This window comes from Gobio gobio (genome assembly GCF_949357685.1).
Source record: "Gobio gobio genome assembly, chromosome: 13".
Taxonomy (NCBI): domain Eukaryota; kingdom Metazoa; phylum Chordata; class Actinopteri; order Cypriniformes; family Gobionidae; genus Gobio; species Gobio gobio.
The window spans coordinates 32,659,433-32,684,347 of NC_137106.1; the positions used below are offsets into that span (position 1 = coordinate 32,659,433).

At 35.3% G+C, this 24,915-nt stretch overlaps 1 protein-coding gene across 1 annotated transcript in view; it reads left to right on the forward strand.

Moving 5' to 3' along the window:
- The first annotated feature begins 589 nt into the window (after window positions 1-589).
- LOC307136497 (uncharacterized protein) overlaps window positions 590-24,915 on the forward strand; it is a 56,953-nt gene continuing 32,627 nt past the window's right edge. The window contains exons 1-45 of the mRNA XM_079833564.1: window positions 590-934; window positions 1,986-2,186; window positions 2,278-2,382; window positions 3,023-3,118; window positions 3,214-3,315; window positions 3,485-3,601; window positions 3,770-3,874; window positions 4,092-4,202; window positions 6,039-6,158; window positions 6,247-6,366; window positions 6,457-6,486; window positions 6,612-6,638; window positions 12,375-12,440; window positions 12,555-12,725; window positions 12,935-13,018; window positions 16,043-16,078; window positions 16,192-16,242; window positions 16,447-16,479; window positions 16,810-16,857; window positions 16,939-16,986; window positions 17,417-17,464; window positions 17,543-17,590; window positions 17,771-17,818; window positions 19,123-19,161; window positions 19,257-19,298; window positions 19,382-19,429; window positions 19,884-19,925; window positions 20,043-20,087; window positions 20,179-20,226; window positions 20,321-20,356; window positions 20,437-20,484; window positions 20,956-20,994; window positions 21,080-21,127; window positions 21,300-21,347; window positions 21,428-21,475; window positions 21,688-21,735; window positions 21,862-21,906; window positions 21,999-22,046; window positions 22,133-22,171; window positions 23,215-23,259; window positions 23,568-23,609; window positions 23,883-23,930; window positions 24,057-24,104; window positions 24,272-24,322; window positions 24,487-24,534. Coding sequence (XP_079689690.1) covers window positions 916-934; window positions 1,986-2,186; window positions 2,278-2,382; window positions 3,023-3,118; window positions 3,214-3,315; window positions 3,485-3,601; window positions 3,770-3,874; window positions 4,092-4,202; window positions 6,039-6,158; window positions 6,247-6,366; window positions 6,457-6,486; window positions 6,612-6,638; window positions 12,375-12,440; window positions 12,555-12,725; window positions 12,935-13,018; window positions 16,043-16,078; window positions 16,192-16,242; window positions 16,447-16,479; window positions 16,810-16,857; window positions 16,939-16,986; window positions 17,417-17,464; window positions 17,543-17,590; window positions 17,771-17,818; window positions 19,123-19,161; window positions 19,257-19,298; window positions 19,382-19,429; window positions 19,884-19,925; window positions 20,043-20,087; window positions 20,179-20,226; window positions 20,321-20,356; window positions 20,437-20,484; window positions 20,956-20,994; window positions 21,080-21,127; window positions 21,300-21,347; window positions 21,428-21,475; window positions 21,688-21,735; window positions 21,862-21,906; window positions 21,999-22,046; window positions 22,133-22,171; window positions 23,215-23,259; window positions 23,568-23,609; window positions 23,883-23,930; window positions 24,057-24,104; window positions 24,272-24,322; window positions 24,487-24,534 — 2,827 coding nt within the window. The 5' untranslated portion in view covers window positions 590-915. The remainder of the gene's footprint in view (window positions 935-1,985; window positions 2,187-2,277; window positions 2,383-3,022; window positions 3,119-3,213; window positions 3,316-3,484; window positions 3,602-3,769; window positions 3,875-4,091; window positions 4,203-6,038; window positions 6,159-6,246; window positions 6,367-6,456; window positions 6,487-6,611; window positions 6,639-12,374; window positions 12,441-12,554; window positions 12,726-12,934; window positions 13,019-16,042; window positions 16,079-16,191; window positions 16,243-16,446; window positions 16,480-16,809; window positions 16,858-16,938; window positions 16,987-17,416; window positions 17,465-17,542; window positions 17,591-17,770; window positions 17,819-19,122; window positions 19,162-19,256; window positions 19,299-19,381; window positions 19,430-19,883; window positions 19,926-20,042; window positions 20,088-20,178; window positions 20,227-20,320; window positions 20,357-20,436; window positions 20,485-20,955; window positions 20,995-21,079; window positions 21,128-21,299; window positions 21,348-21,427; window positions 21,476-21,687; window positions 21,736-21,861; window positions 21,907-21,998; window positions 22,047-22,132; window positions 22,172-23,214; window positions 23,260-23,567; window positions 23,610-23,882; window positions 23,931-24,056; window positions 24,105-24,271; window positions 24,323-24,486; window positions 24,535-24,915) is intronic.

The following is a 24,915-nucleotide window of genomic DNA, read 5'->3' on the forward strand; positions in this document are numbered from 1 at the left end:
ACATGGTCTGTGCTCATCTTCCATATCGCTATCACATTCAGCAATACAACTCTGTAATTCCCTTCATGTCCAGCGGAGGGCCACTGCACTCCAGCCAAAACATGTCGATCCGTGCCACATCTCAGCTAGTTAGTTTGTTCCCTAGTTAAAAATAAAAGTGCTGAAGTTCTATATTTCAGATCTGTTCTATGAAATCACCAATGAAACCATGCAGTGAGATTTAAATAAAGAGTGCTAATCGGAAGCATGATTAACTTTAAATACAGTATATAGATCCCAAATAGGCCTACCATTTAGTCTAAAAGAGGCTAAACACTTCATTTTGGAAACTAAATTATTGAGTGAAATGCAATATTACATAATATGATGCGATGGTACGTGCATTAAATGAATGACATTATGTGAAAATACCAAAAAACCAATGACATACAGACTGAGAACATGCAACTGTCAACTTTTCTTTTGCTCCCAGTGGTTCACACCCCCTACCGCCTAAAAAGGCAAGAGAGAGTGCAGCTGGTAAACGCTACACTGTCTAAGAATAAACTAGGCTTGCAATGGATAAGGTTACATTGAAGCACTCCAGCACTTTTCCCGTCCCACACCCATGTGAGGCACCAATAACATGGGCTAAATTACCTATTTGCTGCGTCCACTGCCTGAGCCTGAACTCCCCTGTTTACGTCCCTGACCTAACATCCCATTCTCCCACAGCCATGATCCCAAATCCGGCACTTTGAAAACCCTCACCCCATTTTTCTCACAGGATTGTGAGGTTTCACCCCTGGATTGGATGGGGACGACAAAGAGGAACATAATTTCCTGAATGGGATTTAACATCGACTGGGTGAAACCGGCAAAATAAGATTACACAAGCAAAATCAAAAGACATTGAAGAACCACCAAAACGACACCATGGCTCAGGCAACTAAAGGTACTGCAGGTCTTGTACTCATGGTCTCCTGCATTTGACCAACAGACAGAGTTTAACAAATAATAATTGATAAAAATATATAATAATACAACGTTGGACTAATAAAACACTGAATCACAATAAATACTGTTGTGATGCTATAAAACTGAACTACCAGCTCAGTTGATCTTAATGTTTAAAATTGGTAAAACAAATGATATGCTGTATAATGATATTTTTCAACATTTTCAAGACTAATACAGAGAAGTTCATAATTAACTTAAACTAATTCATATCCTTTGAAGTGTATAGATTTATTTAGATTTATTTTAAAAAATGATTAAAAAAATAGGTTGAGTGCAGAGCAATGCTTAAACGAACACACATGCACTACCGTTCAAAGGTTTTATATAGATATTTTTTAAAGAAATTAATACAGTTTATTCAGCAAGGATGCTTTAAATTGATCAAACATGACAGTAAGGACATATTTAATACCGTAAAAGATTTCTATTTCAAATAAATGCTGTTAAAATGCTGTTCTTTCAAACTTTCTATTCATCAAAAAATATTTAAAAACATTATATTTCTCAATATTACTGTTTTTATCATTTTTTTTTTTTTTTATCAAATATGGGCATAAGAATCTTACTGACCCCAAACTTTTGAAGGTATTGTTTTGATATGTCATATTTTGATGAATCTAGCAAACAATATTTGCAGTGACAAGTACAATATTAAGACTTTTTGTTAGTAATGACATGCAGTTTATTTGTTTAGTTGATGTCATTAAACTCAAGCAGCAGGGAGAAAATAACACAAGATGGAGATACAGTTTATTCTTGCAAGTGTGAAGTCAGTCATGTATCTGCACTTAGCCTAACGTAAGAGAACAGCTGCAACAATTATCAGTGCATGTCATTATGGTCCTGTATATAGAAAATAATAATTAAAAAAAACTGTAGTAAATGGAATATATTAATACAATAGCCATTTAGCAAAAATTTGTGTGTGACATTTATGAGTATTTCCAAGGTTTGCTATATGGTAAAATTCATGCATGTGACTCCAGGTCCAGTGAAGTCCATCCCTCCTCCTGCTGTAGATGCTCCAGCTAGGGCCGTGCATCCACACTCTCTTACAGCTGGGAGCTATGGAATTTTACGAATCATGAATCGTCCTGCACAATGGGTGGTCATCATCACACTTCTGATCTCTTGGTCAATAGCAGGTGTAGTCATGTTCGACTTTGTCAGTGACGATCAGATTACAAGTAAGTTTTAAATCATTTTCACAGTTCCCATTATATTTGTGCTGTTATTTGATTTGTTGGGTTGGGTTCACTCTAAACTGTTTTCCTGTAGGCATCCAGGATTTTGGTTCTGACCCAGTGCTAGCAGTGAACAACGCCATTGAAGGCATTGGAAACAAGATAAACCACATGAACAATGTGTTTAATGATGCTCATGGTATGACAACTAGTTTCTTTTTGTAGCTATAATTTTCAGATTTTAAAATGTTGTAATTTGTTATTCAATGAATGCTTCAGTCAGCCTATTCCTTCCAGTGCAATTACAATGGCTGAAACATTTTGAGTCCTCAAAAAAGGTGCAAAACATCATACAAGTAGTCTAAACGACTAACGTGCTATATTTAAAGTCTTCTAAAGGAATACAGTAGCTTTGTGTGAAAATCGGATTCGCGAACAATTCAGACCGTATCAACCGATTCGCTAAAAAGATTCAACTCAGAATGATTCATTCATGAAGCGGCCTTCTCACATGAACGCGCCAATGAGAGCGAATCAGCGAAATGAGGCGGAAGCCAGAGAATAACGACTTTGATTTTGATCTCTTCCTCACACAAAAATATAATGTGGCTTGAAATATAGCCCGGGAGTGACATTGACAACATTTTTTGATACTTTTATGATACTTTTACCTTTAGTTTGAAAGCCAATTGTATTGTAATTGCATGTAAACGAGTAAACTTTGTGTTGTGGAAGAATAAAATCGGGGTTTGAGGTGCGTAAACAATGATAGAATTTTCATTTTTGACTAAGCCAATGGTGATTAAAAAAAAATTCTCTCTTTTTTTTTTGGAATACAGAGTACATCACTGAAATAATATTTAATCCGAAGGAAGCTATTAATTTAGCAGCAGATTCATCTGTGTCTTATCTGACAGGAATATTTAGTGCTGATGGTATGTAGGCTACATATATTCATTCATAAGCTGTTTGAAACACTATTTTTATTTAGCATATGCTTTTGTTATATTTAATATTCTGTTTTCCTTAGATACAGGAATCTCTGAATCAGTGAAATATGGTGGCACTGTAATGGATGAGGTTACAGATTGGATCAGATCCCCAGTGGGTTACATATTCCACTTATTTGAAGGTACTTGCATTACTGGTCATGCAATATGTGGCTGTTGTTGTTTTGCAAGCTGACATGCAATCAGAGACTTGTGTACAATAACTCAAGAACATGGTAAAAATAAATTATAAGTCATATTTGAGCATGCCAGATGCACTAATGTCTGTTCAATGCTTCCCATGCTGCATAGACATCCTGGATATAGCGATTACTCCTGTCGATATGGTCAGTGAAGCTGTTGTGCAAATATTAAGCGGGATCAAGACCATTGTAAAATATCTTTCAACCATGTTCGGGGGTACTGAAGGTACTGCAAAGCACCAACATTGATTCTTCTCATAATTTTATATATACACTCATAATATCTATATCATCTATAAGGTGCATCTTGTCAATATTCCATAGGGAATTATGAAAATAAGCACTGATCCTCTGCAATTGGTCAGATTGTTTTTTTTGTTTGTTTTTTTATCAGTGAATATAGGCATCACTGAAACAGTGAAACTTGGCGGCACTGTAATGGATGAGGTTACAGATTGGATCAGATCCCCAGTGGGCTACATATTCCACTTATTTGAAGGTACCTACATTGTTGTTGTTGTTCTGAGGGCTGACATGCAATCAGAGCCTCATGATGTGCTCTAACTCCAGGCACATTTCAATCAAAATTTGAAATTGCCACTGATTTCCATGCATAAAGAAATAATTAGTCACATTTGAGTGTTTCAATTAACCATGATTTCAGCTGCTCATGCCAGAGTCACTGATTTCTGTGTAATGCTTTTCATGCTGCTTAGACATCCTGGATGTAGTGATCATTTATCCAACGGACATGGCGAATGAAGCATTTCTGCAAAGTTTAAGTTGGATCAAGACCATTGTTTCAACCATACTTGGGAAACTTGAAGGTATTGATGATTTTTCACATTATTTTAGACATTCAGCTCAAGAGTTTGGGGTCTGTAAGATATTTTTTTTATTTGCATAACCAGCTCAACCGTTTTCAACTGTGATGATAAGAAATGTTTCTTTAGCAGCAAATCATCGTAATAGAATGATTTCTGAAGGATCATGTGACACAGGAGACTGGAGTAATGATGCTGAAAAATCAGCTTTGCCATCACAGGATAAATTACATATTAGAATATTTTTATATTTTATTGTTATCATATTTCGCAATATTACTTTTTTTACTGTATTTTATTCAAATAAATGCAGGCTTGGTGAGCATAAGAGAAACATTTATTGACCACTAACTTTTGAACGGTAGTGTAAATACAGGTGCTGGTCATATAATTAGAATATCATCAAAAAGTTGATTTATTTCACTAATTCCATTCAAAAAGTGAAACTTGTATATTACATTCATTCATTACACACAGACTGATATATTTCAAATGTTTATTTCTTTTATTTTTGATGATTATAACTGACAACTTAGGAAAATCCCAAATTCAGTATCTCAGAAAATTTGAATATTACTTAAGACCAATACAAAGAAAGGATTTTTAGAAATCTTGGCCAACTGAAAAGTATGAACATGAAAAGTATGAGCATGTACAGCACTCAATTCTTAGTTGGGGCTACTTTTGCCTGAATTACTGCAGCAATGCGGCGTGGCATGGAGTCGATCAGTCTGTGGCACTGCTCAGGTGTTATGAGAGCCCAGGTTGCTCTGATAGTGGCCTTCAGCTCTTCTGCATTGTTGGGTCTGGCATATCGCATATTCCTCTTTACAATACCCCATAGATTTTCTTGGACTTGGATTGACCTTGGACCTCAGAAAACACAGTGGGCCAACACCAGCAGATGACATGGCACCCCAAACCATCACTGACTGTGGAAACTTTACACTGGACCTCAAGCAACGTGGATTGTGTGCCTCTCCTCTCTTCCTCCAGACTCTGGGACCCTGATTTCCAAAGGAAATGCTCAATTTACTTTCATCAGAGGACATAACTTTGGACCACTCAGCAGCAGTCCAGTCCTTTTATTCTTTAGCCCAGGAGAGACACTTCTGATGCTGTCTGTTGTTCAAGAGTGGCTTGACACAAGGAATGCAACAGCTGAAACCCATGTCTTGCTAAGTCTGTGCGTAGTGGTTCTTGAAGCACTGACTCCAGCTGCAGTCCACTCTTTGTGAATCTCCCCCACATTTTTGAATGGGTTTTGTTTCACAATCCTCTCCAGGGTGCGGTTATCCCTATTGCTTGTACACTTTTTTCTACCACATATTTTACTTCCCTTCGCCTCTCTATTAATATGCTTGGACACAGAGCTCTGTGAACAACCAGCCTCTTTTGCAATGACCTTTTGTGTCTTGCCCTCCTTGTGCAAGGTGTCAATGGTCGTCTTTTGGACAACTGTCAAGTCAGCAGTCTTCCCCATGATTGTGTAGCCTACAGAATTTGACTGAGAGACCATTTAAAGGACTTTGCAGGTGTTTTGAGTTAATTAGCTGATTAGAGTGTGGCACCAGGTGTCTTCAATATTGGACCTTTTCACAATATTCTAATTTTCTGAGATACTGAATTTGGGATTTTCCTTAGTTGTCAGTTATAATCATCAAAATTAAAAGAAATCAACATTTGAAATATATCAGTCTGTGTGTAATGAATGAATATAATATACAAGTTTCACTTTTTGTCAACTTTGTCAATCAACTTTTTGATGATATTCTAATTATATGACCAGCACCTGTACATCAAAAAAGATCAAATAAATGCACCGTGTCAATATTTCAGCTTGGTTTCCCAAAATGAGCACTGATCCCACGGAACTGGCTGAAATTGTTGTAGAGGAGGCCACAGACGTAAAGACCACTGTCTCTAATTACCTCTCCAGTCTGTTTGCACGGGATGAAGGTATTGTTCATTTGTCAGCTCGAAACATTGTGTTTGATCTGTTTTTGCCTACCCAATATTCATTTGTTATATGGTTTCTTTTCCTCAGGTGCTATTTCTGACATTAGCTTTGATCCCATGAAAGTTGTCACAGACACTGTTGAGGAGTTTGCTGACAGGAGGGATATGTTCTTGGCCTACCTCTCAAACATGATCATGGAAGACAAAGGTGTCCATAATATCAAGTATATCACAATTGTATGCTTGTATCTTAAAATACATGTATCTCTTTAAATATCCCTATTGTTCTCTGTTTCAGATGAAACACCACAAGTAATAAGACGAAAAGGTTTGTGTCGGTTTGTTGCTGCACTATGAAACTTCGGCCTCTCTGTTGCTATCTGTTCGGTTGAAACATAAAGTTGCATGTTTACGAGTTTTTTTAAAATAACAATATTCCTAAATCATCTCCAGGAGAATTTCTGCCACCTATGGAAAAAGGTTAGTACCTGCACATTCTTTCATTTATATAACAGTTATAGATTAACACCAAAACTAACATTAGTACTCAAACCTAATAACTACTAAAACAGCATTGACAAACTTAATAAACAGGACTTCAAATATGTTTGTTTTTAACTTGGAAAGGAACGAGAGCACGTGCAAAGGGATTTTTTATGTAACACGATGCAAGATCTTGAATTCACTAAAATGATATACTTTCCTGACTCGTCATCCCATATACATTCATCTTTACGCAGAGTTTTGTTTTGTCTTACCATGTTTCAGTCCATTAATTAGAACATTTAGAAAACAGTGTTATGTAATATGGCGCATGAAAAGGTCATGCATGACTGCATTCAGGGATGATTGTCATTTATATTTTCTGTCTGTACTATAGTGTGAATGTTAATGTCCTGCACTCTCTCTCACACAGTACTTCATATTATGTACTTCATATTATGTAAAAGTGCTTGCATTTACTTTCTCCAGAATTTTTTAAAAAAAAAGGTGCATGACATATTTACCAAATACAAAAATAAAAAGTTTATATCAATTGCATTTCTTGCTGTTTGATTTCCTGCCCCTTTCTTGCGGTGTAGTGCGACGTCTAAACTAACCTGTGAAACATTCGTCAGTTGATATATTCACAAACATAAAGCATGTAGGAGTTCTTACCACAGGTATAGCACATGTTGCAAGAATATTGTGACACACAATATTAATGCCCTGAGATTTTAAGCTGAGGTTGTGGAAAGAGAATTTTTATTTGGGGTTGCTGCGCTCTAGATGCATGTTTTCTGCTCAAACAGTGGAGAATTTTGCTACCAAGGGCATTCCTGAACTGAAAAAATGTATAACTTGAATGCAATGCAAGCCATGTTCGATAAAACCTTCTATGAAATGCATAAATCTAAATATACACAAAAGAAATCAAGATCTTAAAGAGTCACAAAATATAAGCAATGAGTTTTGAAGAAACGGCTAAAAAATGGTGCAACTGAAGTCTTTTGTCAGGGTGCAACATGTGCATACTGTTACAATCATCAATGTGATGTAATGAGTGTAACCAAATTTCCAACCAGAACAAATTTCTCGTACAGTGGGGTAAAAAAGTATTTATTCAGCCACCAATTGTGCAAGTTCTCCCACTTAAAAAGATGAGAGAGGCCCGTAATTTTCATAAGTACACTTCAACTATGAGAGACAGAATGAGAAAAAAAAATTCAGAAAATCACATTGTCTGATTTTTAAAGAATTTATTTGCAAATTATGGTGGAAAATAAGTATTTGGTCAATAACAAAAGTTAATCTCAATACTTTGTTATATATATACCCTATGACAGAGGTCAAACGTTTTCTGTAAGTCTCCACAAGGTTTTTACACACTGTTGCTTGTAGTTTGGCCCATTCCTCCATGCAGATCTCCTCTAGAGCAGTGATGTTTTGGGGCTGTCGCTGGGCAACACGGATTTTCAACTCCCTCCAAAGATTTTCTATGGGGTTGAGATCTGGAGACTGGCTAGGCCACTCCAGGACCTTGAAATGCTTCTTACGAAGCCACCCCTTCGTTGCCCGGGCGGTGTGTTTGGGATCATTGTCATGCTGAAAGACCCAGCCACATTTCATCTTCAATGCCCTTGCTGATGGAAGGAGGTTTTTACTCAAAATCTCACGATACATGGCCCCTATTCATTCTTTCCTTTACACGGATCAGTCGTCCTGGTCCCTTTGCAGAAAAACAGCCCCAAAGCATGCCCCATGCTTCACAGTAGGTATGGTATTCTTTGGATGCAACTCAACATTCTTTCTCCTCCAAACACGACAAGTTGAGTTTTTACCAAAAAGTTCTATTTTGGTTTCATCTGACCATATAACATTCTCCCAATCCTCTTCTGGATCATCCAAATGCTCTCTAGCAAACTTCAGACGGGCCCGGACATGTACTGGCTTAAGCATGGGGGCACGTCTGGCACTGCAGGTTTTGAGTCCCTGGCGGCGTAGTGTGTTACTGATGGTAGCCTTTGTTACTTTGGTCCCAGCTCTCTGCAGGTCATTCACTAGGTCCCCCCGTGTGGTTCTGGGATTTTTGCTCACCGCTCTTGTGATCATTTTGACCCCGCGGGGTGAGATCTTGCGTGGAGCCCCAGATCAAGGGAGATTATCAGTGGTCTTGTATGTCTTCCATTTTCTAATAATTGCTCCCACAGTTGATTTCTTAACACCAAGCTGCTTGCCTATTGCAGATTCAGTCTTCCCAGCCTGGTGCAGGTCTACAATTTTGTTTCTGGTGTCCTTTGACAGCTCTTTGGTCTTGGCCATAGTGGAGTTTGGAGTCTGACTGTTTGAGGTTGTGGACAGGTGTCTTTTATAATGATAACGAGTTCAAACAGGTGCCATTAATTTTAGGTAACGAGTGGAGGACAAAGGAGCCTCTTAAAGAAGAAGTTACAGGTCTGTGAGATCCAGAAATCTTGTTTTTTTTGTAGGTGACCAAATACTTATTTGCAAATACATTCTTTAAAAATCAGACAATGTGATTTTCTGGATTTTTTTTTCTTCTCATTCTGTCTCTCATAGTTGAAGTGTACCTATAATGAAAATTACAGGCCTCTCTCATCTTTTTAAGTGGGAGAACTTGCACAATTGGTGGCTGACTAAATACTCTTTTGCCCCACTGTATGTAAACTGGTAAATGTGTTTTTATCTGCAAATTGAGCTCAATTCTGTCATAAACCTGAATTGAAAAACGACTTCATAAAACAGTTGCAGAAATACTAGGCAAAAAACAGGACCCTACCTATGCTGCCTACATTTCTGTGAGATCCAGAGAGAAGGAGATGGACAGCACTAAACAGAAAATAGAAGAGGTTGAGGAGGAATATGGTGAGGTGGAAGCTGCTGAAAAAGCTCAAGCTATCTTGGACGTTACAGAGGAGGAAGAAACTGCTGAGGACCACACTGATATCACAGTTGAAGATGCTGAAATGTCCTCCAATGTCATGGAGGAGGGAAAAACTTTTGGAACAGTTGAAGATGTTGCTGATGTTACAGACGAGAAACCTTCTATGCCAGAAGTTATAGATGAGGAAATGGCATCTGAAAAGATTGAAGATATCTCTGATTTTGCAGAGGATGAATCAACTGAAATTACCTCTGATGCTACAGATGTGAAAGACCTTGAAGATACCTCAGATGTTGTTGCAGAGGAAGAAGTTACTGAAATGGTTGAAAATATTGCAGATGTTACTGAGGAGGAACCTGCTATGTCAGATGTCGTAGATGAGGAAACGGCAACTGAAAAGATTGAAGATATCTCTGATTTTTCAGCAGATGAATCAACTGACATGACCTCTGATGCTACAGATGTGAAAGACATTGACAATACCTCAGATTTTGTTACAGAGGAGGAAGCATTTACTAAAAATGTTGAAGATATTGGAGATGTTACAGAGGTGGAACCTTCTGATATGCCAGATGTCATAGATGAGGAAATGGCAACTGAAAATATTCAAGATATCTCTGATTTAGCAGTGGATGAATCATCTGAAATTACCTCTGATGCTACAAATGTGAAAGACCTTGACGATACCTCAGATGAGACGGAAGACATTGGTGATTCCTCATATAATGCATTTACAGAGGAGAAAGAAACAACTGAAGAACCGGCAATCAAAACATCAGACGATAGTTCAGATGTTACAATCAAAATTGAATCAGATGATACAGATGTAAAGGAAGTTGAAGATGTTACCAGTGTTACAGAGGAGGATGAAGAAACTGAAACAGTTAAAGATATTTCTGATATCATAGATGAGGAAGAAGAACCTGAAACAGATGAAGAAAGCATCATCACAGCTGAAATTGCACAAGATCAGCCACCTGAATTGGCTGAAGCTACTCCAGATACCATCTGTGTGAAGGAAAAGGAGGAAGCAGCAGAACTTGATGATTTTGACAAAGTCAACAGTATGGATGGTTTAAAAGTGGAAGACGCTGTGATTTCTGATGCTGAAAAGAGCACAAAGGACCTGGAGAATGAGGTAGATGAAGATGAGGTTGAGGTTTTAAAGGAGATTGAAGAGTCTGATCAAACTATCACTGCTGGTGAAGATGACCACGATGATGAAGAGGAACTTGTCCTTCTTACTGCCCAACATGACGTCACAGACAGAGATGATGAGAATAACAATAACAATGACAGGAAGAGGGATGTGATAAAAAGCCTGAGCAAGAGGAAACAATCTCAAAGTCATTCCATTGAAACAGACGACCAAGAAGCGCACAAGGATCTTCATGAAGAGTCTGACAAAGGTAATTTTTGTATAATTAACAAGGAAAAAGTGATAGTTGACAGATGGCAACCAATATCTCAATAGATGACCTTAATAACGAATTGTAATTCACTTACCATGGGGACATTACTCACTAAAATAAATAGGCTGTTCATTATTATTATTTTGTTTGTTTAAAAACCATTGTTAACTGATTAATACAAATAAAATAAAGGTTGGACATTTGCAAGATTTTAACATGACTTAAAGCTAACTTTTTTTTTCTTTCTTCTGCTGAACACAAAAGAAGATATTTTGGAGAATGTCTGTAACCTATAGTTGATGGACCCCATTGACTTCCATATTTTTATTTTCCATACTATGGAAGTCAACAGGGCCCATCAATTGTTTGGTTACCCATATTCTTGAAAATACTTTTGTGTTGATTCATACGGGTTTGGAACAACTTGAGAAAATGATGACATAATTTTCATTGGAACTATCCCTTTAATATAATGCAAATTCATCAAAAGCACCAACTATGCAATAGTTCCGGTCCAATGTTTAGACTGGTCAAACAGTGTTTGAATCATTTTCTAAATTCTATGGTTCACATCATTGTAACTAAACTATTTTTGTGGCTAAGTACAAATTAACTAAATATAGGTTGCCATAACATAAAGCATAATATATATAACTTATTTTTTCTAGAACACAAATTAGTTGCAAGCTATATGTCTGTATTTTGCAGTGATATTCAGTGCAATATCACTCTCTTGCGTGTTTGATATAAATTCTGAAGAACACTAGGATCTTAGAAATTTTGACTGGGAAGAACATCAAATTGATGGATGAAGATGAAGTTTCATTCACTGTTGCTTTTACTCCACCTCTGCTTCTGGATGGATGGATGGGTGGATGGATATTAGAAATGTTTAGCCTCTTTTGTCCAATATTTATTGCTTTTATATGTTATGTTAGGCAATTTTTCTGTTAATTTGTATTAAATACATTTTTGTGTGATTTAGAATGACTTTAATTTCTCAAATCATAGGGAAAATTTAAACCATACACATTTTTTTTGCACTTATTTGTATAGAATTAGTGTCTTGTTTATTAAGTATTGTGTAGTATCTGGTAGTTTTGTATTAAATTTGATGGCACAAAAATGCAACTGTAACTCCAAAAAAAAGCTGCATATAATTATTGCAAAGCCATTTATTTTGCTTACCTAAGTGGTTCCATTAAGATAATTAATGATTTAACTAATCCATTATACATTATTAATTTCTTTTTGCCATCTAACACAATGACATGGCTGACAACCACTTTGCTGCTTACAAGTACTATTAATGTTAACACACTTATAGTGCACTAATTCATGCACTAATTCTCATTGTTCATGAATCATATGGACGTTAAAAACATGTAACTCTCATTTAACATTTACTCGTGATTTCAGTTCTTGAACAAGTGAAAGAAGCCAAAGAGAAAAAAGCTAGAGAGGAGATATACAAAATCATTCAAGGTGAATGGTTTGTTGTTTTCTTCATTGCTTGCGCACCGTAAAATATAGCGCTTGTGAAGAATGAAAACTGCAATTTATGAGAAAAATGTGACATGATCTTTTCTGTTATTCCAGAAATGAGGGAAAAGAAGGGTGAACGTGAAGAGGAAGAGAAAACACTACAGCAAAAAATAAACATAACCGTAGAAAAGGTCAGGGAAAAAGAAAAAGAACTTGACAAAAAGGAGATAGAAAAGGTTAAAAGAATACAAAAATCCAAAGTGGACAAGACTCAAGAACCAACAGGTAAGACTGGTTAAACATGTTTATCTTTTTAATTGATCTAGTTTCTCATATGTTAAAAGCTCAACATCCACATCTAGATTTTACACTAAGTCTAGATTCTGCTCTGTTTAAGATGTACTCCGCTACAGTTTCTTTTTATAGATTAGATGTAAAATACTGCACTGTTTCAAAAGATAATGTACTTGTACTATGTATATTGTGTGTTCTAGAAAAGGACACCAAGAAAAAACTTGACAAAAAGGTCAAGGTGACTAAAGTGGATGAGCAACCCCCTCTAAAAAAGACACAATCTGGTACAAATCTGGAATAAATTATGTACTAACACCAGTAGAATAGATAAATAAAGCTTTCTTTCTTCATTACACTGTCTGAGGGTTAATGTAATGTTAAAAAAACAAACAAACAAAAAAACACTATATATTGCAGCTATAGCCCATTAAGATTTGATCTTTTTTAGAATTACAGCACTGAAAAAAAAGTGTGTTCGAATTTTTTTTTTTTTTTTTAGATTTAATTGTGTACATCGGTCCCACATGAATCAAATAAGCTAAACAAATATAATTTGTTCATGTAACTTACACGGTTATGTAACTGAGATGGTGGTCCAGTGGGTTAAACCATGGAACTGATATGCAGAAGGTTGCTGGTTCAATCCCAGCGGTCACCACCAGTGTGTCCTTGAGCAAGGCACTTTACTCCATGTTGCTCCAGGGAGATTGTCCCTGTAATAAGGGCACTGTAAGTCGCTTTAGATAAAAGCGTCTGCAAATGCATAAGCGTAAATGTAAATGTAACATCATAGAATTAATACATTTTAAGTGAGTTAATGAAGTAGTCTCAAAGTGAGTTTTATATGGCTCCCTGACATGATTCAGGCATTCAATTTCATATATTCATGCATCCACTTCAAATTCATATATTTTGATGTTACACAATTGAATTATAATACAGCAGTTGACAAACTTTTAGCTATTAACAGCACACTTTAGCATCTTAAGTGCTAAGCATTAAAAGCTCCTTCAGCAAAGCCGTAATGACATTAGTTGTTTTAGTCCACAGCCTAAGCAAATGCTCCACTCTTCTCCACAATTGTAACCCACTGTAATTTAAATTGTTCTAATAATTCCAACATAGTTGCATATTAAACACTATTAAACACAATCAAGTCTCCCCCTTCAAAAATACATAAAATAACACTAACAAGCCCTGCCCAGTTTCAGTTAATGCAACCCAAATCATTCATGTAATCTCAACACAAACTGAGTAAACTTCAATTTGACTTACAGGTGCTGGTCATATAATTAGAATATCATCAAAAAGTTGATTTATTTCACTAATTCCATTCAAAAAGTGAAACTTGTATATTATATTCATTCATTACACACAGACTGATATTTTTCAAATGTTTATTTCTTTTATTTTTGATGATTATAACTGACAACTAAGGAAAATTAACCAAATTTAGTATCTCAGAAAATTAGAATATTACTTAAGACCAATACAAAGAAAGGATTTCTAGAAATCTTGGCCAACTGAAAAGTATGAACATGAAAAGTATGAGCATGTACAGCACTCAATACTTAGTTGGGCCTCCTTTTGCCTGAATTACTACAGCAATGCGGCGTGGCATGGAGTCGATCAGTCTGTGGCACTGCTCAGGTGTTATGAGAGCCCAGGTTGCTTTGGTAGTGGCCTTCAGCTCTTCTGCATTGTTGGGTCTGGCATATCGCATATTCCTCTTTACAATACCCCATAGATTTTCTATGGGGTTAAGGTCAGGTGAGTTTGCTGGCCAATTAAGAACAGGGATACCATGGTCCTTAAACCAGATACTGTTGGAAAATTAAATCTGCATCTCCATAAAGTTGGTCAGCAGCAGGAAGCATGAAGTGCTCTAAAACTTCCTGGCATACGGCTGCCTTGACCTTGGACCTCAGAAAACACAGTGGACCAACACCAGCAGATGACATGACACCCCAAACCATTACTGACTGTGGAAACTTTACACTGGACCTCAAAATGGATTGTGTGCCTCTCCTCTCTTCCTCCAGACTCTGGGACCCTGATTTCCAATCAGAGAACCTAACTTTGGACCACTTAGCAGCAGTCCAGTCCTTTTTGTCTTTAGCCCAGGCGAGACGCTTCTGACGCTGTCTGTTGTTCAAGAGTGGCTTGACACAAGGAATGCGACAGCTGAAACCCATGTCTTGCTAAGTCTGTGCGTAGTGGTTATTGAAGCACTGACTCCAGCTGCAGTCCACTCTTTGTGAATCTCCCCCACATTTTTGAATGGGTTTTGTTTCACAATCCTCTCCAGGGTGCGGTTATCCCTTTTGCTTGTACACTTTTTTCTACCACATATTTTCCTTCCCTTCGCCTCTCTATTAATGTGCTTGGACACAGAGCTCTGTGAACAGCCAGCCTCTTTTGTGTCTTGCCCTCCTTGTGCAAGGTGTCAATGGTCGTCTTTTGGACAACTGTCAAGTGAGCAGTCTTCCCCATGATTGTGTAGCCTACAGAACTAGACTGGGAGACCATTTAAAGGCCTTTGCAGGTGTTTTGAGTTAATTAGCTGATTAGAGTGTGGCACCAGGTGTCTTCATTATTGAACCTTTTCACAATATTCTAATTTTCTGAGATACTAAATTTGGGATTTTCCTTAGTTGTCAGTTATAATCATCGAAATTAAAAGAAATAAACATTTAAAATATATCAGTCTGTGTGTAATGAATGAATATAATATACAAGTTTCACTTTTTGTATGGAATTAGTGAAATAAATCAACTTTTTGATAATATTCTAGTTATATGACTAGCACCTGTATATTTAAGTGGATTGAACACAATCAATTTAAGTTAGGACAAAATGTATAGCAATTGTCTTGCTTTAGCTAATTTTAATTAAGCAATTTGAACAAGCAGTAAACGTAAAACTATTTTCAGTGAGGATATATTGCTCCAGTAGTTTGTATATGGAGTGTCATGATCATTTAATGTAACTTTTAAGGCCAATTCACACTGCACAGACAGACACGGAAACAATAACACGGAAAATCAGGAGATTACAGTATGTAACTTCTCAGACGTTCCAAAACAAATTCTTATTCAACATGTTCAAGCGATGAAAACAAGTGCTGATAGGGGTAACATACTGATCTGTCAAAAAACGTGTCTGTTGCCATTGGTTGGCATCTGTTGGTTTAGTGTTAATTGTCCTTTACAAAGCTGTCTGATTCTAAAGAGAAACAAATTAAAAATGTGTTTACAAAATGTAATATTACAACATTCTATTTAATGTGTACAATTTCATCTGCACAGGAGCACCTCAGAAAAAGGTTAAACCAGCAAAGAAAGGTATTCAACACATTTTGTGATTGTGATTAATATCCTTTTCATGGACAATATTTTTTTTTCCGTAAATAAAGATTTACATGAAATAACATTCCTAAATTCCATATTTAATACAGAAGCCGAACCTGTGAAACAAAAAGTAAAGCCTGTGGAAATTATTTCTAAAGGTAAAATACTGTACATGTGTCATGCTCTTTATAGATGTGAATGTAATTCTGTATAATGGTACAATCATATTTTTATATAATTGAAAAACCAACTGTTTTTAAGGGTACATGTTCTGACGATTACACTGTCTAAACACAAGGCAAATGCTTCTACACAATCAATCCTGTTGCTCTCATAACCTCAATCCATCTGTTGTCTTTCAGATGATGTTACTAAGAAGGTGGCCAAAGCTGAAGGTAAAAAAAGATTCAAAGCATCAATTATAGCAGGCATTCTCAACCCTGGTCCTTGAGGCACATTGTCCTGCAGAGTTTAGCTCCAACCCTAATCAAACTCACCTGGAGGTTGGAGCTAAACTCTGTAGGACAGTGGGCCTCGAGGACCAGGGTTGAGAACCCCTTAGTTATAGTATTTCCATACCAGCTTCTAACAGACAGTAACCAGGTAACCAGTAACATGAGGGCTCAGCTCAAGTGGTTGAGAGATCTTTGCAGATCTGGGATGTATTATGTATGTCTGTAACAGCCAGTTTATCCTCAAGTGCATTAATATCTATTGTTTCATAGATGTTGAGATTGCCAAGGACAAAACCAAAGCAGTCACTGTAAAGAAAGGTATGTAACTTGTGTGGTAAGGGACTTTCTGTTTGGTTAAATCTAAATGAACACGAAATAAATGTAAATGTTAATTTACAGAAGCTGAAGTGGCCAAAAAAGAGACCAAACCATCACCAGCTAAGAAAGGTATTGTGTTGTATGTTTTTGCTTCACATAACGCACATTCATTATATAAGTACATGATGTACAGTATACAACCATTGTACAACCTTTGTTTTTTTTGTTTTTTACAATACAATACTTTTATTCAGCAAGGATGCTTTAAATTGATCAAAAGTAAAGAATTTTACCCATACAATCTTTTTCAAATTAATTCTGTTCTTTTGAACTTTCTATTCATCAGAGAATCCTGATAAAATGTATCACAGTTCCCCACAAAAATATTAAGCAGTACAACTGTTTTCTACATTTATGATAATAAGAAATGTTTCTTGAGCGACAAATCCATACGTAATACCATGGAATTTAACAGGGTGTACTTTCTTTTTCACATGACTGTACTTCCAATTAACAAGTCACTTAATTGCATTTTCTATATCTTTTGCCTCCATTTCAGAGGTTGTTGTTGCTAAAGAAAAGGTTAAATCAGCGCCTGTAAAGAAAGGTATGATTCACATCCATATTCTATTTTTCATATGTGATATAATTTAAGTTCTTTTAATTGTTCTTCACTCATTTATAGAGACTAAAATCACAAAAGAAAAGGCCAAAACACCTCATTCAAAGAAAGGTATCATAATGCACACCTAATGTCTCTTGTATGAAAACAGCTATTACAATTTTATATACTTTCTTTTTTTTTAAATAACAATGCTGCAGTGATGTCAATGTTCAGTTTAGAAAACGGACTGGTTTTTGCTGTAAGCTTAATACAGTAATTATTTGCCACTTTTGTATTTGTCTTTTGCAGAGGCTGAAGTTGTGAAGGAGAAACCTAAACCACATCCTGGAAAGAAAGGTATTTTTCAGTCTGAAGTATTCACAATTTTTAGAATATAGTAATAAACTCTTCCATTTTAGAACAAAAACTCCAACTAGTACAAATGCACTTAATAGAATTGTTAACCCAAAATGAGTAATATGGTATACGTTTACAGTTTTTTTACAATCGCTATGACAATTTTTACACTTTTCCTAAACTCTTAACACACCTTCAACACACAATTGCAATCACAATTAGGGGTGCACCGAAATTTCGGCCGCCGAAAATGTTCGGCCGAAAATGGCATTATCGGTTTCGGGCCGAAATAAAAAAAACAGCCGAAAACGTAAACTGAAAATAAATGTCACCCACCCCTCCCATCCGTGCGCAAGCGCTTAGGTTTCACTCACATTCGAGCTGTTATCACGCAACGCGTCAGCCTATCAAAGATGAAGCATGTCAGCCGTATGAGAGCAAATAGAGACGTATCAACTGAACAACCCATTGCCAGAAGCAACAATCCCCTTGACTACTGGCGCGCGAACGAAGGCTTGCTTGCGCAGATTGCATGCAGGTATTTATCTGCCCCATACAGTGTTGCCAAGTCCACGGTTTTTCCGCGGGATGTTTTTCCATGTCCGCAGATTGAAGCAATCCCAATTATGTGATATTTAGACCCAGGAATGCGAATTTTAGCAGGCAACCCTGCCAAAAAACACATATTTTACCCCCCAAATGCCATTTTTCCCAGAGAACAATGACAGACAGTGAGAGACTATTCAGTGCAGCATCTCATGTTCTAAATAACTATTCTGTGATTTTGTGTGCAGTTATTCAGATAATTGTGGATCTTTTTGCACAATTGTTAAAAAACTATTTTATTTGATGGAACATAAAACTTGAAGAATAATATTATATAATATATATATATATATATATATATATATATATATATATATATATATATATATATATATATATATATATATATATATATATATATACGTTTTTAAAAGAAGCCATTTTCGGCTTCTGTTCCGGTTTTCAGCCAAGTGCATCCTAAATTTTTGGTTTCGGTTTTGGCCCAGAATCTTCATTTCGTTGCATCACTATAAAAAACTGTATGATGTCAGAAAGAGCTGATTTGACATTCTGTGTAACATTTTGTATTTCAAGGAATAAAGTAAATAATATAGGACTGAATGAGGATTAAATGTTCATTTTTAGGGGAACTATTGCTTTAAGCAACCACTGTTATAGTTCTGTGTATTGATGGGGTGTGTGTTGATTGCTCGGACATCAGTATAAAATTTCACTTTTTCTTTCAAAAAAATCTAAAGATATCAAGGAAAAGGCAAAAGCAGCCCCAAAAGAAAAAGGTATGCTGTAAAAATAAAAATTAAGTTTATCATTCATAGTTAATCAATTTTTTTTAATTTTTTTTATTAGAGATAACATATTTTTTTCTGTTTAGTTGCTGAGTCTGTCAAGGAAAAAGCTAAGCCAGTAAAGAAAGGTAGTTTGTTGTGTGTGTAACATAAATAATGTTTTGCATAAATGAACAGTTTAAATGAACAGTTTGTTTCAAACGCTTCCCAGAACCTGAGGTTACTAAAGAAAAGGTCCAGCCTGCACATTCAAAGAAAGGTACCAGTCTTGCATGTTTTTTTGCATGTTTTTTTAAACCATTTTTGGGTAAAATGTGTCCTTTAAGGGTTGGAGATTATTTTCTATATAACTTTGGGGTTAATGAGCAAGCTTTAACATTCTTCACCTTACACATGCTTATTCAATTTTAAATCCTACATGGATGATGCAAGCCAGTACATTTATCTTGTAATACAATTTAAGATTCAGTAAGACATAGTCTTCTTATTTCATATTACAGCTAAAGTTCCTAAGTAATTACATCTTTTTTTTCTGTTTTTAATTAAGTGTTTTCTTGAGATCCGTTTTATTGTATGATATAACATGTCATGCAGTACTGCAACCTAAAGTCGCAAAAAGAAAAATGTTAAAGGAAAATGTGTTATTTTTATTAAGCTTTGAAATTGTTTGAAAAATATGCATTGTAAGTAGTTAAATTTTTCACTTCTTTCAGAAGCTGAAGTCAAAGAAAAAACACCAGCACCTGTTAAAAAAGGTATTTATTGGCTGTGATTTTCAAGTTCATGAATGAAGTAAAATGAATTTCAATGTAAAAAAAAAAATGCTTGATGTGTTTTTTTCTTGTTTTTTTCCCCCTTCTTCTCACTTCTAGCTGACGTTGCTGTAGAAAAAGTAAAACCAGCTCCCAAAAAGAAAGGTATGACATTCCACAGACAATATATGGCATTCTAAACTAAATGCAGTGTTTTTCATTGTGGCATAAACTGCTGATGTTGATGAAATTACAGAGCCAGAGGTTTCCAAAGAGGAGGCCAAACCAGAGCCCTCGAAGAAAGGTAAAAAGACTAAGGCAAAGCCAGTCGTTTGAGAAGTGTTTTTCTATCGCTCTCATTTATATATCACACACCTCTTACTTTCTTCATAATGTAGAGCCTGGGCTTCCAAAACCAGAACCATCAAAGAAAGGTAGTGCGTTTGCAATGTGTAGTAAAATTGCAGCAATTTTAATTTTTGTTTTTATTTAGTTTCATATTTATTTCATTCAGATACTGCAGAAGTTAAAGAAAAAGCTAAACCAGCTCAGGTTAAAAAAGGTATTTATGCTCTTATGTCATTAATTATTGTATTATCTACTATTTTAACTAACAGTCGATTTTGAAGAGGACAAGAAATGAATCTATTGATAACCTTTAGCAGCTGAATAGAAAGAAAAACCTGTCCCTATGACTCCTACCATTAAATATCTTGCAGTATATTACTATTTTTTCACATGAGCGTATCTATGTTATATGTTGTTTCATATTGTTCTTACCGCCCTGCTCTTACGTATATATTGATTCACTCAAAAATATAATGTCTTTTGTTGAACTGTCTGTACATGTAAAAAATATGGATTCTTGAAAAGCATTACTTCTGAATGTTTCATGTTAACATGGAAAATGGTTTAAACTTTCTTTCAAATGTATCGCTGAGACAATTGGTTTACAGTTACTTTGTTGCAGTCTTTCTTTGGTTCTCAGAAAAGTGTACTTTTTTATTGTAATATTTTCTGATGTTTCTTACAGGTGCTGAAGACAAAGCAAAACCAGCACCAGAAAAGAAAGGTGCTTGATTTTAGACAACTGTGAAATTAAACCTCTGGTCTACTCAATTCAAATCTTAACCAAACATATCATGTCATACTTTCAGAGGATGAAGCCCCCAAGGAGAAAGCTAAAGCAGCTCTAGTGAAGAAAGGTATCACTTTTTCAACTCGAAATTATGTACTAGAAACTTTTCTTTTTACTAGAAGAAAAATCATAATATTAACTTCCCATATCCACAGTCAGTTAAAATGCCTGCAGTTTTGTTTCAGAGGAACAATACACATCAGCAAGTTTAAATGCTTTTCTCTTTCAATACAATTCAGAGGCAAAAGCTCCCAAGGACAAAACTAAACCGGCCCTTTTGAAGAAAGGTATGATGCACTTAACACAGCATTTCATTTAAAAGTCTTATTTTTTGTGACATTAACTGAGCCTGCTGACTCATTTTCAGAGCCTGATGTTTCTAAGGGGAAAGAAAAACCACCAAATGCCAAGAAAGGTATGGAAAGATGCTTGATCATTTTTTTTTGTCAAAGTCTATATTGTATATATAATATATATATTTATTAAATATTTACCTGCATCTTGTTCATAAGAGAAATCAACAACCACTCCTGTAAAAAAATAAAAGAACATTTGTAATTTTCCTTTCTTAAATTTATGGATCAGTGTATTGGTCCACTCTTACACCTAGTTTTCCTTGAATTGTAGAGCCAGCAGTTGCAGATGAGAAAGTCAAACCGATACCTTCAAAGAAAGGTAAAAACTGTTAAATATTATTCAGAGGCAAAATATCCTGAAGATAGGACATCAATACCTATCAAACGGTTAGGTTTTTGAATATTAACCTTCATTTTCTAAGCCATGCAATTATGATAATTTCAGATACTGAAAATACTATAGTGAAAATGAAAGCCCCAGTTAAAAAAGGTGATTTTGTTTGCAATGTTACATGGAATTGTACATGTTTTCCCCCCCCAATGTTTATATAATGCTAACTGCTAACATCCACTGATATACAGAGCCTGAGGTTTCCAAAGAAAAAGCTATGCCAGAGCCTTCAAAGAAAGGTAAAATGAATGCAATTGTTTTTATCATTCAACATGCATATCATAAAATGGTTATCACATCAGAAATATGATTGAATCTTGCACAGAGGTTGAAGAGAAGGTAAAACCAACACCGGCTAAAAAAGGTACAGTACTCTATCACACAGTTTTGTACAGTACTCCATCACATTCTGTCACACTTTTTGAGCATAGACATGAAAATGACTTTTCCAACTTAAATAGTTAAAAATCTTGAATACTTCAGAGCACAGACTTAAGTTTGTAAAAGTACAGTTTAAAAAAAAGTTGTTGAAGTTTACATTTATGAACATTTAAAATAAAAAAGATATATTTTAAATTTTTATATAAAATATATATTTTACAAAACATGTTCAATTCTAAAACTTCAAGAAAATTAAAGCTGAACAAGTTCTGAGACAAATTTTAGGCTGATATCTCAAAAAAAGAACTTTCAGTAAGATTTATTTTGGCCACAGTACCAAAGTTTTCCACTAGATGACATCCAGGCTCCATCTGTGACCATACAGTATAAGGACTCCAAATATGGTTTTAGCGATCTGAACCATATATTTCCATGATTTTCATAACATTTATGAAGTAGATATTTTATTCAGAAGTAGTTTGAATTCAATCTCTAAAACCCACATAAAAAAACATACAGAAAGAACCAGGGTGTGCGTCATAGATTGGCACTGCATAACAAAAGGAGATTCTATTGCTATTTCTCTATTGCTCTGTCAAACCAGTCACCAAATATGAAAACTAGAGTCTGAAAGCTTTCTAATAATAATAATATAGTTTGTCAAGATTACTTTAGGCTTAGACTAAATATAATCGCAAATGTCCTACATGTGTGGGGGAGGGACAGTCTTAAAAATAGTGGTTAAAAACATTTTTATAAATCATACAGAAATGTATTCTTTGTAATGTGTGAAAAGTATTGATATTAAAAGTTAAGTATGAGTACCTTCTTGTATGCTTTTTTTCATAGTGTGATTTTTGGGAAATTGTATTGAATCCAATTTGGGTCAATTTGACCTGGACCATAACAAATGTACCCAGAAATCAAACAGTGCACAAGGGTTAAACATGGCCCTTATTATATCTTTTCCAAATATCATATTGCTTTTTACTATAATGAAAAAATTTCTCTCCTTGATATGTTTAGAGGCTGAAGATATTAAAAAGGCAAAACCAGCTCCTCCAAAGAAAGGTACTGACATTCCTTACATAGTTAATGTTCCTTAAAAGTATAATTTACGAAGTATAAGATGCTGTAAGTTTATAATTATATAATAATATTAGTTTGTTTAAATGCAAATTGTATGGAGGGTAATAGTAAAAGATCCTGATAGTGTAATCAATGTCATAATAACATTGATTTTCTGAAATACTATCCTGTAAATCCTAATCCATTAAGATGCAGGTTTGAGAAGGAAGTTCTGAATTTTCTGATGAACATTAAGCATGTACATTATCTGTACATAAATATTTTACCATGTGATTTGACTTGATTTTTAGAGCCTGAAATTATTAAAGAGAAGGAAAAACCTCCAAAGAAAGGTAATTAATTGCAAATGTGAAAAACAACTCTTGTGTATTATATTTTTTATAAGCTGTAAAAGAAAACCCAAACCTGCTTCTGAAAAGAAAGGTATTTATACTAGATAACAAGTGATTGTTTCTTGCTAGATTGTTTCTAGCACAAGTTAAAACTTTATCTGTTGATATCAAGAAAAATAGGTGATATTTAATTTTAATCTGAATATAAGCACATATTGTACATGAAACACCACACTTTTTAAATATGCTATTGAATTTTCCATTCATTCACAGAAACTGAAGTTCCAAAAGAGAAAGCAAAACCGGAACCTTCCAAAAAAGGTTAATTATCTACATAGTTTATAATGTTTTTGAAATTGGGGTCAGTGTTTTGTTTTAAGTGCAATGTTTTATTATTTTCTTTTTTTAATATTCTAAATAATATATTCCATATAATATATATTTCAGAGGCAGAACTTGCCAAGGACAAACGTAAACCTGTCACTGTGAAGAAAGGTATGAATGAGTCTTTTATTACAATATAATTGCTATGCAAGATTAAAGGACAACAGGAAATGCTAAACTGAACCTGGCAAAAAAAATGTACTATAAAATGTAAATAATAATTTTTACGACATTCAAGCAAACATAATATTATGATATTATATCTCAACGTTTTACAGAACCTGTTGTTGCAGTTGATAAGGCAAAAGCAAAACCTGCACCAAAGAAAGGTATAAATATTCTCTGTAAGGGTCTTATGACACATTTGTAACTGCAAAGTTGCAACAGACATTTTTCTAAGTGCAGTTTCCGAGCCTGAAGCTGCTTTAAAGACATCTATGTATTTGCTCAACTGTTTGACCAGATTAAAACTGAACTATCATTCTGTTTATAGAGACTGAAATTACCAAAGAGAAAGCTAAACCAGAAGCTCTTCAGAAAGGTATTACATTAGTATGAAATATACACTGATCAGGCATAACATTATGAAGTGAATAACACTGATTATCTCTTCATCACGGCACCTGTTAGTGGGTGGGATATATTTGGCAGCAAGTGAACATTTTGTCCTCAAAGTTAATAGCAGGAAAAAGGCGTAAGGATTTCAATGAGTTTGATAAGGTCCAAATAGTGATGGCTAGACGACTGGGTCAGAGCATCTCCAAAACTGCAGCTCTTGTGGGGTGTTCCCGGTCTGCAGTGGTCAGTCTCTATCAAAAGTGCTCCAAAGAAGGAACAGTGGTGAACTGGCGACAGGGCCAAGGCTCATTGATGCACGTGGGGAGCGAAGGCTGGCCCGTGTGGTCCGATCAAACCGACGAGC